The 16,643-nt window shown below is 32.3% G+C and overlaps 1 protein-coding gene across 5 annotated transcripts in view; it reads right to left on the bottom strand.

Moving 5' to 3' along the window:
• Positions 1–1,284: 1,284 nt before the first annotated feature.
• The window catches only part of LOC106074029 (polycystin-2-like), a 29,322-nt gene continuing 13,963 nt past the window's right edge, over positions 1,285–16,643 (bottom strand). For all 5 annotated transcript variants that reach the window (XM_056018671.1, XM_056018672.1, XM_056018673.1 and 2 more), the window contains exons 5-18: positions 15,923–16,059; positions 15,528–15,683; positions 15,119–15,228; positions 12,961–13,185; positions 11,536–11,698; positions 10,276–10,386; positions 9,851–9,976; positions 9,502–9,683; positions 9,048–9,267; positions 8,576–8,709; positions 8,362–8,479; positions 7,264–7,602; positions 5,856–6,029; positions 1,285–3,037 (exon numbers count right to left, since the gene is read on the bottom strand). In XM_056018671.1, coding sequence (XP_055874646.1) covers positions 3,002–3,037; positions 5,856–6,029; positions 7,264–7,602; positions 8,362–8,479; positions 8,576–8,709; positions 9,048–9,267; positions 9,502–9,683; positions 9,851–9,976; positions 10,276–10,386; positions 11,536–11,698; positions 12,961–13,185; positions 15,119–15,228; positions 15,528–15,683; positions 15,923–16,059 — 2,231 coding nt within the window. In that variant the 3' untranslated portion in view covers positions 1,285–3,001. The remainder of the gene's footprint in view (positions 3,038–5,855; positions 6,030–7,263; positions 7,603–8,361; positions 8,480–8,575; positions 8,710–9,047; positions 9,268–9,501; positions 9,684–9,850; positions 9,977–10,275; positions 10,387–11,535; positions 11,699–12,960; positions 13,186–15,118; positions 15,229–15,527; positions 15,684–15,922; positions 16,060–16,643) is intronic.

Raw genomic sequence — 16,643 nt, 5'->3', positions numbered from 1 at the left:
TCTTTTTTTTTTTAATGACAGAGACCCGCTTTTGTTACCTGTCGTTGACTTGTAGCACCAAACTGCTGGTAGACAACTAAACCGCTGTAGGCGTAATATATCTTAACTAATAAAACTTCAAATAACCTCCTTGTGGGCAATACTAAATATAACTTAATTCATAATATTGACAAAATCTAGTTGTGATAAAATGAAATAAATGTAGTAGACTTTAGTAATAATATTTTTAACAAAATGAGGATAATGACACTAGCCAGTTTTTCGCTCCAAATTATGTCCATTTTAAAGCATTGTTCTCCATTGTGTGCTTAAAAACATATTTTAAGTTCAAGGGTTCAAGAAGAAACAAAATCATGTCACTTCAACATTAAGGATCTCAACATATGAAATAAAAATTAGCAAATTGATGAATTATGTACAAGCCAAGCGTGTATCAGGAGGCTGTCTATATACTTGCCCCTTGAAACCCCTGTACAAGACAAACTGCATATGGAAATCACTTCACAGTTTATCTCAGACATAGGACTGGCTATTTAAAGCCTCAAATATTGTAGACAAAAACATCTTTTAGCCTTCACAAAACAAAGGTCTACTAACCATCGTAGCATACATGAATTTCAAGATTACAACTGAATTAATATCTGATGAAAACTAAATTAATGTGTTAATAAACTGTTCAACTACATCTAGAAGTAAGTGGAGTTTTACTTTTTCAATCAAAATGACAAACATTAGTTTCATGAACATGTTTAATTTAAAATCAAACGCAGGGATTGTAATAAACATTTTTTTGTCTCCTGTTGTGTAGCTATTTTTTTGTTCCTTTTCATTTATTTTTTAAGTGGGCTTCACCTGAACAAAATAAACTCCACACAACTCCCCCTTTGCAGACACAGCGCCCACCCCTTTGAAACTGTAAACCATATCCTCTTTGAACGCCCCTCCCTAATCCACCTTAGGCAGACCCTACTTCCACTACAGCCCAACATAACCAACACCCTGTACGGCAGTGCTGAACAACTGAAGAAAACAGCACACTTTTTTTCCTTGGCACAGTCTGCAAAAGAGCTCACAGCTCAGCAGCAATAAAGCTGGCTAGAAGAAGAAGTGGGCTTCCAATCCAACCTGAAGATGCTAGCCAAGCAGTTATTTTTTTAAGTGAATGAAAGGCCGGGGTTTATTTTTCTGAATCCATGTCCCAGCTGTTTACAGGGAAATCTCTGATAAAAACCCAATGCAAGGCTTGAAATAAAATAATAATAAAGAAAAACAACAAATGTCAGGATGTTTCATCTATTTCTTTACTTCTACTTCAGGACACCAATTATAGAAAAATAATTACAAAAGAAAAAACATAAAGAAAAAAGTGTGCCATTAATAGAACACAAAAAAAAAACAGTAACAAATTTTAACAAAATAAAAAAAAAAGTATTGCAAAAAATGGTAAATTCTTTATATGTATAAAATAAAAAATGGATTTGTACTTTCTGAATTTATGATTAGAGTACAGTTTCAAAAAGAGACAGAGACCCAGATTTTACTAATAGTTTACAATCAACAAATGTGACATGAAATCCAAAATAAAAAATAAACACAACTTTTGGATACAAAATAGAAGCACAATGTTGGAGTATAGCCATGGACGGACTTGAAAGGGGAGGGAATCAATGTTTGTAAGTCACATGATTTCATCAATAATACGAAGTTAAACTGCAATATATGCTAAATAATAATATAAAAAATAATAATACTTTCTATCAATAATCAGCAGTTGATTTGATTAAACAAAAAGAACAACACAATAACGTAATCTGGGCACCTGACCAATGGGAGAGGTTTGTTAGTTCACTTGTATTAGACAAACAAAAGATTATTCAAGTGTTTACATACATTTGGTTTCAAAATCTGCATATAATAACATCTTGTAGGGAAAAACAAGAATGAATAAAAGGTTCACCAGTTAAATACTAAGTTTATATCTTTATACTAACAAAGTTCTAGATTGAGTATGGTGACTGCAAAACGATTATTTGTAGAAAAAAAGTTAAAGTTATTATCAGGATTTTAATTAGATCCATTGGCTATCTTGTCTACTATGAATATTAATTGACATATAGTAAACATTAGAGTTTCATAAATTAGAACAATGCAGTCATATTTCATTAAAACTTGTTTTTTAAACAGAAAAGGAAGGGTAAAGATGGCCAGAGCTATTAAAGATTTTTGCAAGATGATACTTTTTTTTTTTTTTTTTTTTTAAACAAAAAACTTATCTTGCCAACTGGACACCAAGTAACATTCTCAGACAGTCAAGGCGTCACACTAACCATTTTTTATATTTTCCTTAATGTGCAGATAGTGGCTAGCTATTTTTTTTTTTATATTTTTTTTTATATAGCTTTAACAGTTTAATGAATACTAGTTATAAGACTTAGGAGTAGTTTCTCTTAATTGGTGCTGACAAGCAGGTTGTTTAATGAATTGTTTCTACATAAAAATGTATAGTGCTTTGCAAGGTTTGCCATAATTAATTCAATTGGGATAATGTTTTTCACAAGTTTTCACAAGAAGCATAAGCACGATCTACATCTAAACTTCTGAGTGTGAACGGGGGGGAAAAAATATCACAGATTTTTCAGACAACAGTTTCTTGATGAATTCATAGAGATTCATAAATTTTTCCATAACAAATTTTACAATGTGTCAATAACAGAGTGAACAAAAAAGTTACAATAAAGTTTATATTTCATATTGAGATGTACAAAAATTTGACTAGTCTGTGACAGCTTGAATATAATGTTAATAGATAAAGTTACACAAAAAATGTTTGAATACCTTACAAAAACTATCAACATAAAATGTCTTCTCACAAAGTCACTGTTCTATCAAAGTGCTGGTTCACAAGCTAATTGAACAACAATTAAATACAAATTAACCAAGTCATTGATTCAGTAAACAGGTCTTAAGTCTTTTCAAACCAATTGACCTGCAAGCTCATTGGCTATAAACTTGAGGTCATGTGATTGTCTTTGGGATCCTGAAAAGTAAAAAAAAAAAAATTGATCTAGAGAAACACCATCACAAATTTTCTAGATAAATGTAAAAAAAAATAAAATATTCTTATATGATCTCATTATTATTTGTTAACTTGTGATTTAAACACTTAAAACTTGTAATTTTTAAAGCTTAGTCATGTTTGCATACATTATTTATAAATTTATTTCAGGGTAGCGACAAAATGATACAATAAATTATTCAAGGTCAATGTTTGATTCAACAGCTTGAAAAATTATTCTATCAAAAACTTTACAATTAAACTCAAAGCAAAGTCATCATCATCATCATCAAACTCCATTTGAGTGAGGGCTTGAGAGGCCAAAGCAAAGTGGATCTTAATTGTTAAAATCATTTTTAAAAACTTGAAAAGAATAACTCAAGCTGTTAGCAACAATTAATGAATGACATTATTCTTCAAAAAAAAAAAGTTTTTAGTTGTGAACTTAACAAAAAATGTGATGCCAACTATTGGAATTACAGTCAGACTTCATTATGTCCAGCATGCCCCTATCATACAATTATTAATTTATCTTTTAAGAAATTAGATTTGTTTAGTTCGGAACTAAAGATTTTTATATAGCTGTCATTATTAAACAAAGCAATTAAAAAAAAAGGCTACGTTTATTCTTGGAGGTCTCTCGATATTTCAGACAAGGTTTGTCCTGGAAAAAAAACGATGAAACCTCATCAAGATTTGACGGCTGCAGAAGGTACTATTGAAAATTGACACCTTTAGCACAAGAAATCTTGCTTTACTGCCATCACTCATATACCTGATATAAACTTAACTTTCAGAATTGTAGATATCAACTTAACTTTCAGAATTGTAGATATCAACTTAACTTTCAGAATTGTAGATATCAACTTAGCTTTCAGAATTGTAGATATCAACTTAGCTTTCAGAATTGTAGATATCAACTTAGCTTTCAGAATTGTAGATATCAACTTAACTTTCAGAATTGTAAATATCAACTTAACTTTCAGAATTGTAAATATCAACTTAACTTTCAGAATTGTAGATATCAACTTAACTTTCAGAATTGTAGATATCAACTTAACTTTCAGAATTGTAGATATCAACTTAACTTTCAGAATTGTAGATATCAACTTAACTTTCAGAATTGTAAATATCAACTTAACTTTCAGAATTGTAAATATCAACTTAACTTTCAGAATTGTAGATATCAACTTAACTTTCAGAATTGTAGATATCAACTTAACTTTCAGAATTGTAGATATCAACTTAACTTTCAGAATTGTAAATATCAACTTAACTTTCAGAATTGTAAATATCAACTTAACTTTCAGAATTGTAGATATCAACTTAACTTTCAAATTGTAGATATCAACTTAACTTTCAGAATTGTAGATATCAACTTAACTTTCAGAATTGTAGATATAAACTTAACTTTCAGAATTGTAGATATCAACTTAACTTTCAGAATTGTAGATATAAACTTAACTTTCAGATTTGTAGATATAAACTTAACTTTCAAATTGTAGATATAAACTTAACTTTCAGAATTGTAGATATAAACTTAACTTTCAGAATTGTAGATATCAACTTAGCTTTCAGAATTGTAGATATCAACTTAACTTTCAGAATTGTAGATATCAACTTAACTTTCAGAATTGTAGATATCAACTTAACTTTCAGAATTGTAGATATCAACTTAAATTTCAGAATTGTAGATATCAACTTAACTTTCAGAATTGTAGATATCAACTTAACTTTCAGAATTGTAGATATCAACTTAACTTTCAGAATTGTAGATATCAACTTAACTTTCAGAATTGTAAATATCAACTTAACTTTCAGAATTGTAAATATCAACTTAACTTTCAGAATTGTAGATATCAACTTAACTTTCAGAATTGTAGATATCAACTTAACTTTCAGAATTGTAGATATCAACTTAACTTTCAGAATTGTAGATATCAACTTAAATTTCAGAATTGTAGAGACACATTTTCAGAGAAAGACTTAAAAGGCAACAATAATATTCTCTAATCTCAGACTTGCATATTTTTAACAGCAGGAATATAAAATTTATGTTTAGTATTATATATAGAAATGATATGTACAGATAAAAACTAAAGAGTGTCCTTGTGAGTGACTTATTTCCAAGATGTGACATGGGCACGAAATAAGTTCTTAATAAATATGTGAAGTCAAACCAAACTGATAAACAAACATAAACACATTTACCACTAAACATCTGATGACTGGAGATAAATTTGTAAGTAATATTCAGAGAACAAACCAAACAGCAAACAATTTTTAGCATAAATGGGTACATAATGGAAAAATAGTTTATTATGAAAGAAGCTTGTTCCCACGAAATGAACTAATAAAAACTGAACAGTGGATAACATTTTATTGAATTCGGGTTTCTTTGCTACATACCTTTTCAGTGATTTATATTGTACAGTAAATGCTGAACAATAAGGAAAAGTGTGGCTACCTATCAAGAAGCCTCAAGTTTGAATGCCGACTCTGAGTTGTGTTTAAGTCTGCAAGGAAACCTTCTCCCTGATATCCCCTTCCCCCACCACAAAAGAGATTAAACCAGAGTAAACTGAGCATGCTAGGGACTCTATACTCAAGTAATTTTTACAAAATAAAGAGAAACAGATAGCAATGAATAAAGCATTCTGATAGGCTTTTATTCTTTTTATTTGAGCATTTATGACAATGACATTTTAATGCCCCTAGGGATGGTTTTTATGCCCTGACCTAAGACACCCATCCCTAACACGCAGTATTACAAGCAAAGTTTAAGACAAGAAGAACCTACCCCTGATTCAGCTCTGGAACGTGGTCTCAGTCCACTCTGCCCACTTCCACCCCCTGGTGATGCTCCCCTGGCACTATGCACACCGACAGAGGTTTCAGAATCCCACCTTTCCAATTCCTCTCTGACCAACTTCTCCATCTGTTCCCGCTTCACTTCATCACTTGTACCATCAGACTAGTGAAAAAAAGCAAACAGCAAGTTTTTAGCTAAAAAATGTTACAACAAAGACAATATCACAACTATTACGCATGTTATAGTGAATTTTTAACAGATTTGAAGTTGATTATCTAGCCATTTTCCAAGAAAACCTCTTGTATCCTGCCACAACAGTATGTCCCGTAAAAAGGGTAGCATTGTAACATTCTATTATCAAAGATGGAAAGAAAACTTTAAATAGACCCCCGGCGGACAGCTGTCCCAACCGAGTTTGTGTAGTCATTGCACTAATCCTTAATCTTCATAATTGACAATATGAGTTCTATGACACAGAAATCCTTCTTTAATCAGTACATATCATCATATTTCCTTTGTGCTCCTGGAACATAGGGCCTCAGTTAAAAATGCCAGTCTCCATTTGCTAATTTTTTAATGGCTTCCCAGCTTATTCCTGTTCTCTTGGCTTCATCTAGTACACTGCGTCATCATGTTATTTTTGGTCTTCCTCTGCGTCTTGTTCCCTGGGGGTTCCACTCTAAAAACCTGTCTAGCTCTGTTGTTGGTATCTTTTCTAAGGGTGTGACCAATCCATCTCCAGTTACTCTCTAAGATCTGCAATTCACTCATTCAAGCTTTCTTTGATTGAGGAGAAACAAAGAGAGGAAACAAAATATTTCTTCGCTGACGTGATATGTTGACTCCAGTACACGATTGGGTAACCCAATTGGGTAAGCAGCGAGGGGCTCACATGACTGGTCAGCTCATTAACACAGCCACCAAATAAGAATGCCTAGACCAACTTTTTTTTACCCCCTACATTATTTAGCAAGAAATAAGCAAAATTATATTTTTTTAAAAATTGGGTAAAAATTTAAAGAGCATGGTCAAATTTTAGGAGAATCCTGGCAAAATTTAGGAGAATTTGAGGATTTTAGGAGTGCTGTAAAACCTGTAGTAAGAATAAATGAGAGGATGAAGAAGTGTTTAATAGTTGAGTTGTGATAGAGCTCTTATATTTTTTCTGAGATTTATAAGTTAACTGTGACACAAAAGACTTGGTTATTTTGGTGCTTTTTTAGGCTAGCAGGACTTGGATGATAGTGGTGAAGAAATTATCTTATTTTCCCTATTATAGATTAGGAAAGCTTTAACAAATGATGTCAGCAGTGTAACAAACTGATCATGTTGATTTGCCTTCACTTAGGGTATGTAAATCTTATAAATCTTATCAAGAAACTTCACTTTTACTTACTTCTGTTATGCTGTCTAAAATCTTCCCCATTGTTTCTCTGCGTTTCAATTTGGCTTTCTCCATAGCTTCTAACTTGACTAATACAGCATCAATTTTAGAAACTATACTTCCAATGGAATGCTCCATTCGGTCCACACGCCTTGATAAGACAGTAAACTCTTCATATGAAACACCATTGGAAGTGCGCCCAGTCCGAGAGGACTTGGTCCCACTGTCTTCGTCATCGCTGTCGTCTCCACTGTCCCCTTCATTAAAACTGGCCCGACTGCTGGAGCGACGACCTGTGCCTGGCCTATCACCTTTACCATTGAGGTCTTCATATTCTTTATTGAGAGCAGCCTAGTTGTAATAAAAAGGAACAAAATCTTAGAATTAAGACACGTGTTGCTTATTTCTTAAAAGAATATTATTTAGGATTAAGCAAGTAGCAGATGAATATTTCCAACTTTCAGATCTGGAGGTTTAAGAATGAATATTAACTCTTTCTCTCTCCTAACCCACAATACTATCGTTGATTTTATCCCGTTCTGCAGCCTAATCAACTATATTATCGTCAATGCTTAAAATGTCAGTTGTTTTGTTTTCTTTACTTACAAAATACTTTAAATTGCTTATAAATAAAGTATGTTTTTAAAGAGTGGGGGGCTAAAAAGGCTCTATTTTTCTATATTACTTTTTTATTGGGGGGTATGTCATGGGTTAGTGGCCTCAAGACAATTAATATAAATGTTTTACATATGTTTTTGAAAATATAATTAGCTATCATAAAAAATACTTTTTATTCAATATGGATCATAAAATATAGCCTAGATCTAGTTTTAAGGGAGACTTGTCCACAGTTTGCAATTTTTTATTTTAAAGTATGATTATATAAAATGAAATTTTATTTTAGTTTATAAACAATTTGTATCATCTAAAAAGGGTGTGCATTCTTCTTTAATTGTATACCAAATATAACAGTTTCTGATAACAAACAAAAAAATTTAATCATAACAGGGTAGTGAAATATAAATGAGCAAAATGAATAATACCGTCGGAACGCGGAAAATAATTACAGAGAGACGGAGAGAAATAGTTCAAAGGTAATGTAGGACTTACTTTCTGATCTGCCAAGTCTGCTTGCATTCTTTTCTGCTCCTCTTCATCTAGAACACGATCGCCATCACAATCATATTTGGAAAACATAGCCTCAATTTCACCATCAGCATAGCCTCGTCTAGCAAAGAGTCATTAAGAAATGAGGTCAATATAAAATCTAATATGTGCAAACAAGTCAACACTTAATTATGTCATGACACTACCATGCCCTTACGACTTGAGATCTTGTCTCCACTCATCAAAGTCCAGCTGTTTGTCCTGGTTGATGTCTGCTGTACGCAGGGCCTTCTGGATGTCTACAATCTTGTCTCTCTTAAAGTTTAATTTGTCCAACATTTTCTCATACCCCTAATAGATGGATAGAGGAAATTGTAGACAAACTGGAGAAAGTTATTTTAAAAGATTCTTTATTTTCATTGACATATTTAGAAATTAGTTTTAAGATTTAGAGAATAATTTATTAACCATTTATAACCACTCAACTCTTTTGGGTCTGATATTAGCTGGGGAAAATAAAAGCGATTGGTCATAGTGCTGGCCATATGACACCCTCATTAACCATCCACCAAAGAAACATGACCTATACATCGTCTGCCCTTTAAATCGCTAAGTCTGAAAGGGGCCCTTTACCTATTTACTTACACAATATGACACCATTGTTTAGTCCTTGATATCAATAAACTTACCTTTTTGAAGTAGTCAGCAATTTCAAATTCATTCTTAGCGTTGGCCATGTCTGACTTGACCTCCGAGTACGTGTCATTGATGATGGCCAAGAACATGTTGATCAGAACAAAGAAGACGAAGAACACAAACAGCATGAAGAAGATAGGACCGAGGATCCGATTGGCTTGTTCCAGCTGGTGGAAGTCAAAGTCTCCCAAGATGATTCGGAACAAACAAAAGCTGTGGATCAAATGGTGATCAACACGAGCTGTTTATCTTATCTTATATAATACAGACGTTACTTCAAAAAAGAAGATGATTACGTCCTACGCGTCAAACAAGACACAAAAATAAAATAATTTAGCCTAAATAAGAATTTAAAAAAAAAAATTGGAGATCTTCTCTTGAAAAAAAATTGTAAGATAAATAACAGACATTGATAGTAATAACATCACAATATTAAGAAATACTAACAAGGAGTTCTCAAAGCTACTGAAGTCTTCCACTTGAGTACCAAAAAGGAGATAACCCAACTGGGTGAAAGCCAAGAAAATGATGATAAACATCACAAAGAATCCAGCCAAGTCTTTAGCACAGCGACCCAAGGTAGAAGACAGTTGGGTCATGGTCTTGTTAAAACTTATATACTTGAAGATCTGAGGAAAACACAGTAGATTGGCAATTATTAACATATATGCTTACTAATGACATATATTAAGAATGTAGATGAGATTGAATTAACTATTTGTTTTAACAAGTGAATTATTTATCATTTAGCTAAATGAATGTGCAACCCAAAGTAAGAAAAATTATTGAAACTGACCTTGATCCAAGCCATGAAAACAGCTATAGCTATGGCATTACTGAATCTTGTTTCCCAGTAGCTCAATCTTTCAAAGTCAGAATAGACGTCAGGATTTTTTAAAAGGGCTGTTAGTTTATCATTCACCTATAGATATACAAGTGGTTCATCAGGAACTATTATAGAATTAGGACACACTATAATAATAAGGCTTGTCTTCGAGTCTGAATATTAATGAGGAATACAGTATTTCCCGTGGCTGCACAGCCCCAGCTGTGACCTGCATATTTTGCCACATCCAGGGCAAGCATAACCATTGTCCGCAGGTGGTCGATTTAGATTTTCTTTTTGTCGTAGTGTAACTATTGTAACCCAAAATAATGCATCAATAATATAAAGATTAAATAGTAACAAAATACTCCTTGTCACTAAATCAATTCACTTACCTCTAAAGTACGATAGATGTTGAAGCCAATACACACTATGGAGATTATAATCACAACAATGTCCAGGATGTTCCAAAAACTCTTGAAATAACTCAGTTTGTGTTTCTTGATCTTCAGAGCAAACACACAAGATTTTTGTATTGCGACAAACTAATTTTACAGTTTAACAAAGTTTCCCAAAAGAAGAAGAACTTATGCTATCTATGCGCTTATCATGTTTTTAGTGATTGAAAAATGGTTTTTAAGTCATTGGTTAACCTGGCTAAATCAAACAATAAACCGTATTGATCAAAAGAAAGTGTTCTTTTTTTTTTGAGTGTCGGGACCAAAAAAAGGTTTTGTTTTTGTATATGCAATTAAAGACTGAATATTATCTGCAATATTACTACAACATTTTGAATTTCTGCCTAAGAGATATTTAGCTTTAGTGATTGCAGTGAGACTTGTGTATTCATTTTTTTAGTAAAATATTGCTGCTCAGTTTTGTGTTTGTTCAAGTCTTTTTTTCTTCAGATGAAGGATCCCAAACAAAGAATGCATATCCCAGCAAGAGGTTAATCTAAATTTTGCTTGAGGTGCTAATAAATGAAACTAGTCATATTTTTATTAGATATTTTTACTCTCTTAAAAAGATGGTCTCACATTTCTTTAGGTGCTAAATATATTCCTGATTTAGGTAGGCTTTAAAAACTTTGGCATATTGGTGATTCTTTTGTTAATGATTCCTTTGAGTAATCTAGCTCAACTTCCACCTGATTTTCATGCTTTAAATGGCTAATAATGCATTGATTACTTTTTCTTTTATATTCCAGCCCCTTGGGTTTTTGGAGTTTAAATTTAGCAACACATGATGCTTTAAATGCTCAAGCTAGGTATTAATTTATCCTTAGCTTTAGCAGCATTCTGAGTTTTTTTTTCTCTTTCTTGTATGTACTTTCTTTAATGTTATATGTCATTACAGGGATAAACTGACAAAAATAAAAAAAACAATTACATTGAAATTTTTAAAGTTCAATAATCTGTAATTATTTGTTACGTTCCCAAACATTATTTAGACTAAAACCTCAATTTCCTGTAAGTAATTATTTGTCAGAGTTAAGTTCTCAGAAGTTTTGTAAATTAAAAACAAATTTAAATATATTTTTGTTTTAAAAGAATATGAATTGAGCTTTGTTTGCTGAGACAAATGTTTGTTATTAAACTTTTTTGTTTACCCACACAAAGAAAAGATGTTTATTTAGTTGACTGTCATTTGTTTACCTCTAGAATTTCTTCCACCATGTAGTAGAGTATGAACAAACAAAAGATGACCTCACAGGCCAGGATGAAGTAATCTCCAACTGATACATAACGAATCAACTTTACTGTGCGGAATGTCCAAGATGGGATAACTCCACCAGTAGCAGGAAACTCAGCCAGCAGCCTAGAGGATAATAAATGATATTCTAGGTTATGAAAAACCAATATTAGATTATATGCCAAAGAAGGCATCACAAAATAAACCAAACAAATCTTTTGAAAAGCAACAGAAAGTAATGCTAACAAATTTATATTGCACATTTATTTGATTGATGCCAGTTACAAGCATCTATCAACTAAACAAACTTACCTTACAACATCTATTAACTAAATAAACTTGCTTAAAGATAATTTTATTTGTCTAAACAAATTCAGTTTGACTAAAATTGTCCACCTCAGTGTAATTACTATAACAATAAAATTGTAGATGCCAACCCATACAACATTCACATATGTAATGTAGGCGCACACATACAAGACCAGCACTTTATGAATTAAGCTTCTATGTACTTCTCTGTGAAGACAAACGATCTTGCAACACTTTGAATGAAAGTGGCTTAAATGAGTTTTTAAACCTTTGTCCAGACCTGATGTAGCTGTGGTTTAATGGGTGCATATTAAAGAATGTTGTGTTTTGGAAAGACATCTCTCATGAAAAAGTTCTTCAAGAGATGGTAGGCTTGTTTGAGTGATGATGCTTTTTTTAATTAGTCTATTTAGTCGATGTCTTTGTGCCAGTAATGTATTACCATACCAGCAGAAGATAGCATAAATAAATAGACTACAAATGGTTAGAGTATAAAAAAAGGTTTCATTATTCATTTTTTTCCAATTTTGCTATTTTCCTGAGAAAAATATTGTTGATGTACTTTGGTATAAACAGTTTGGCTGTGTTCACTCCATTTTAGCTTGTTGGTGATGGTTGTACCTAGGTATTTGTATTCTTATACTTGGTCTATGGTTTAGTTGTTGATTTGAATTTCTGCAAAATGGTCTTTTATCTTTCCTAAAATCTACAATCATTTCTTTAGTTTTCTGAACAATTAATATTAGAAAATTGACTATAAACCATTAGTAAAAGGTGTCAACTGTCAAATGATACAAACTTACATCAAACTGCAACAGGGCTAGTGATGGCTGTGTCATGAGTGAATTTGATAATGGGCATATCAGCTGGTGGGCTTTGTCTGTTATTAGTGTAAATAGTTGTAAATACTATACAGTACTGGTGAAAGAATGCTCCCCTGCAGTGCTCCAGTACTAAGCTCTCTAGTTTCTGACACATGACCATTCGCTTTTGTGCGTATTTTATTAGAAAGTTTAAAACCTTACGTCTATCAACTAAATTAGCTAACCATACAACATCTGTCAATTAAACTAACTTACCTTACAACACAGAAGAGGTTAATGTTTGCATTGTAAACTGTGAAGTCGATAAAAACTGCTCTGGTGCCACGTCGGATCCATAACTTGTCAAATAAATGAGTGATTATATCAGTTGATGGATCTTTTCTTGTTCCTAGATCAACATAAGATCCAGCACCACTGTAGGTATTCAACATTCCCCAGTGTGAGGACCCATGGAGTTCATCTTCAGTGAAGTACCTCCAACTAAAGGAAAGAAACAACTTATTAAGGTGCTAAGTCCATTTTCATTTTGAAATTCCTTGAGTTGACTACATCCGAAAAATAAATTCAATAGGTTTAAAATAGGGGGCATTTAAATCTTTATTATATATTTTAGTTAAACAGAATATTTAAATACAACAAAAAAATGTTTTTCCCCCAAAAAATAGTTAAATTCTATATGAATATGTAAGCTAAGCAGACAAATAGAATATCTGAAGTAAGTAGACGTTTATCTAGAATAGAGAGAATCTCAGTAGCAATTTGCTGGGTCTTTCAAATAATATCTATATGAAAACAAAATACCTATACTTAAGTAGATCTAAAGCAAGATAAACATGTATGGCAGCCTAGATCTAGCTTATCAGTATCCTTGATCTTTTGAAATTATTGTTTTAACATCAAGGAAATACTGTATCTACAACTATATTATAATGCTTTGTGACTGACAGTGAGTGCTAGGTCTACAATGATGAGTGCCCATGTTTTTTCTATATACTAAGCTTGCTTAGCTTAGATTGGCTAACCAGGCATATGTATAAATAAAATACTATCCAACTAGGTCTAATTCAGATTCTAGATTGAGATGTCTCTGTAAACAATCTAAACTTGACTTGACTTCAAATCCATCTAAAATTATGCTAAATAGGTCATGGACAAGGAATGGACCTCATTCACCAATCGTAAACAAACAACATTTAGTCATGTGATCTTATTGAGAAAACAACGAAACAAACTCTCACGTGACAACCATCATGAATTAAACATGAGATCGTAAATTATATAGAAGACATAGAGCACCACATGCTAAATGATGTTTGTTTACGATTGGTGAATGAGGTCCATTATAACTACTTCCACTGATAGGTTTAAAATTTGACAAGCAACAGAATAATTCAACTTTCAATACATTTTAAAAATATTACCTAATGGTTTATAAAAAAAAATTCATAAAATCATTAAGTTTTAAAGATTGGCCTCCCAATGTATTGTGTTTGAATATCTTGTGAACTTTCGTGGCCTACATTTAAAGCACAAAATCATAATAGTATACCCACATCACCTCAAGGCAAGAACAGACTGTAACCAGTATACCCGCATCACCTCAAGGCAAGAACAGACTGTAACCAGTATACCCGCATCACCTCAAGGCAAGAACAGACTGTAACCAGTATACCCGCATCACCTCAAGGCAAGAACAGACTGTAACCAGTATACCCGCATCACCTCAAGGCAAGAACAGACTGTAACCAGTATACCCGCATCACCTCAAGGCAAGAACAGACTGTAAACAGTATACCCGCATCACCTCAAGGCAAGAACAGACTGTAACCAGTATACCCGCATCACCTCAAGGCAAGAACAGACTGTAACCAGTATACCCACATCACCTCAAGGCAAGAACAGACTGTAACCAGTATACCCGCATCGACCCAAGGAAAGAACAGACCATAACCAGCAAACCCACCTGACCTCAGTGTAAGAATAGACCATGACTAGTATACCCACATCACCTCCATGTAGAATAGACTCTTAACAGTATACCCACTTCACCTTAATGCGAGAACAGACCCTGACACTATTGTTTAACTTGAATTTAACACATCCCAAGCTATTGGAGTAAACTAGTTCATTAATCATTTATGTCCTAATGATACAACTCTGAATAAATATTGAATTGAATTAATTCTGTATAATCAGAAACAGAAAACCCTGACACATCAAAATACATTCAATAAATGTGCAAAAGCAAGGACCAATGGTTTCGATTTTTCTGGGTTTTCTATATATCCATTGGGAAATGTAACATAACCCAGTATGGGGACCAAAAGAACTTCTGCGTGAAACCAACAAATAAAGGAAAGAAACACTATTAGGCATTCCTCACTTACAATTTTAAAAAGGTTAAATCACTTACGCAGTTGAATTCTTTTCACTCAAGTATTCCCCAAATGGTTCTTTATCTTCAATACTCTCAGCATAGGAATCATAGCACTCAGATATAAAACTTTGAAAATCCTCATGAACCTTTCACGATAGAACAAAATTTACATTTACAAAAATGTATTAATATTATGCAAATAAGATTTTTATTAAGAAAAATATGTGCTGAATGATATATTGATTTATCAGTGGCAAAATAATTTAAAGTCAAGTCCATTCAGAATGCTTGATCAAAAATAATTTTTTGAAATTTCTAATAGCTTGAAACTAATGTATACATTTGATTAAACTTCTAGAAAACAAAAATGGCAAGCAAAGCATCAATGTAGGAAAGGTTTAAAACATTATTGATAATCCTGTCTTCATTTAGGAATCACTCGTACCTTGCAAGAATTATTGTGAACTCTGAGCTGCCGAATTCTGGGAACTCCTAGTAGTTTATTTTCATAGTATATATATCCCAGTTCATCTTCTGGCAATGATTCGTTATTGTAGTTTGTCTCCATGTAAAGGCTGTCTAGTAGAGGGCCCTTTGCAAACTAACATGTGGAACAAATAATCTAATCTTTAGCAAAATTTATAGAATAAATAATCTTTGGCAAGCCCAAAGATATAAAACAGATCTTAGAAATCTAAAGTATATAACCTAATGATATTTTGTTTTATACAGAGAGAGAGAGAGATATTTATGAATATATAAACATATCTACTTAAATGTTTAGCACTGAAACAAAACTAGTTTTTCTTTGACCTAGATATTAACTATATATGTTCGTACATCCCAAAAATCCTCCACACTGCCCAAGTTCTGAAAGTTTCCATCTTGATTTGAATCATTCCAAGGTGTTTCCAAAAAGAGGCCCTGCATGACATTTGTGAAGTAATACATTGTGGTTGAGGTCATACCAAAAGTGACTGAAAAGATCACATGAAGTGGTTTCATCAATTCAAACAACATGAAATGAAAAAAAGACAAAGGAAAACTTAAGTTGGGTGATGATTTCTATCAATATTGACAAGTAGGAATGGTTAATATACCTTTAAATACAAGTAGAAATAGATAAATGACAAGGTCGATTTACAAAACACACACAGGCTTAATTCAACCATACTAGATATTAGATAACCGACAGCTACACACACTTCCTAATTCGTTACGGGAACTAACTCTCACACAACATTTAATAAAACAAGATCTACTAGATCTCTTTCTTAAATGAAACTTAAACACAACATTGCATCATACATCAACAGGAATAATTTACATTAATTAAAAAATAATTTAAAACATCTAAAAATGTTAACGCACACACTCATATATTATATATCTTTTTAAAAATTCATGAAATATTAAAAATAAAATAAACCCTTTAGGTTCCTGTTTTAGGATGTATTAATAACATGTATTTTTACAGATGTATTATGCAGTATCTGTTAATTTTTATACAAAATAAGTACATTTTTCACAAGAAGTATGTGAAGTTCAGAAGTCTGAATCC

Source organism: Biomphalaria glabrata, chromosome 2, assembly GCF_947242115.1.
Source record: "Biomphalaria glabrata chromosome 2, xgBioGlab47.1, whole genome shotgun sequence".
In the NCBI taxonomy this organism is placed as follows: Eukaryota; Metazoa; Mollusca; class Gastropoda; family Planorbidae; genus Biomphalaria; species Biomphalaria glabrata.
The sequence above is the reverse complement of the archived record's forward strand: the minus strand, read 5'-3'. Positions and strand labels throughout refer to the sequence as shown.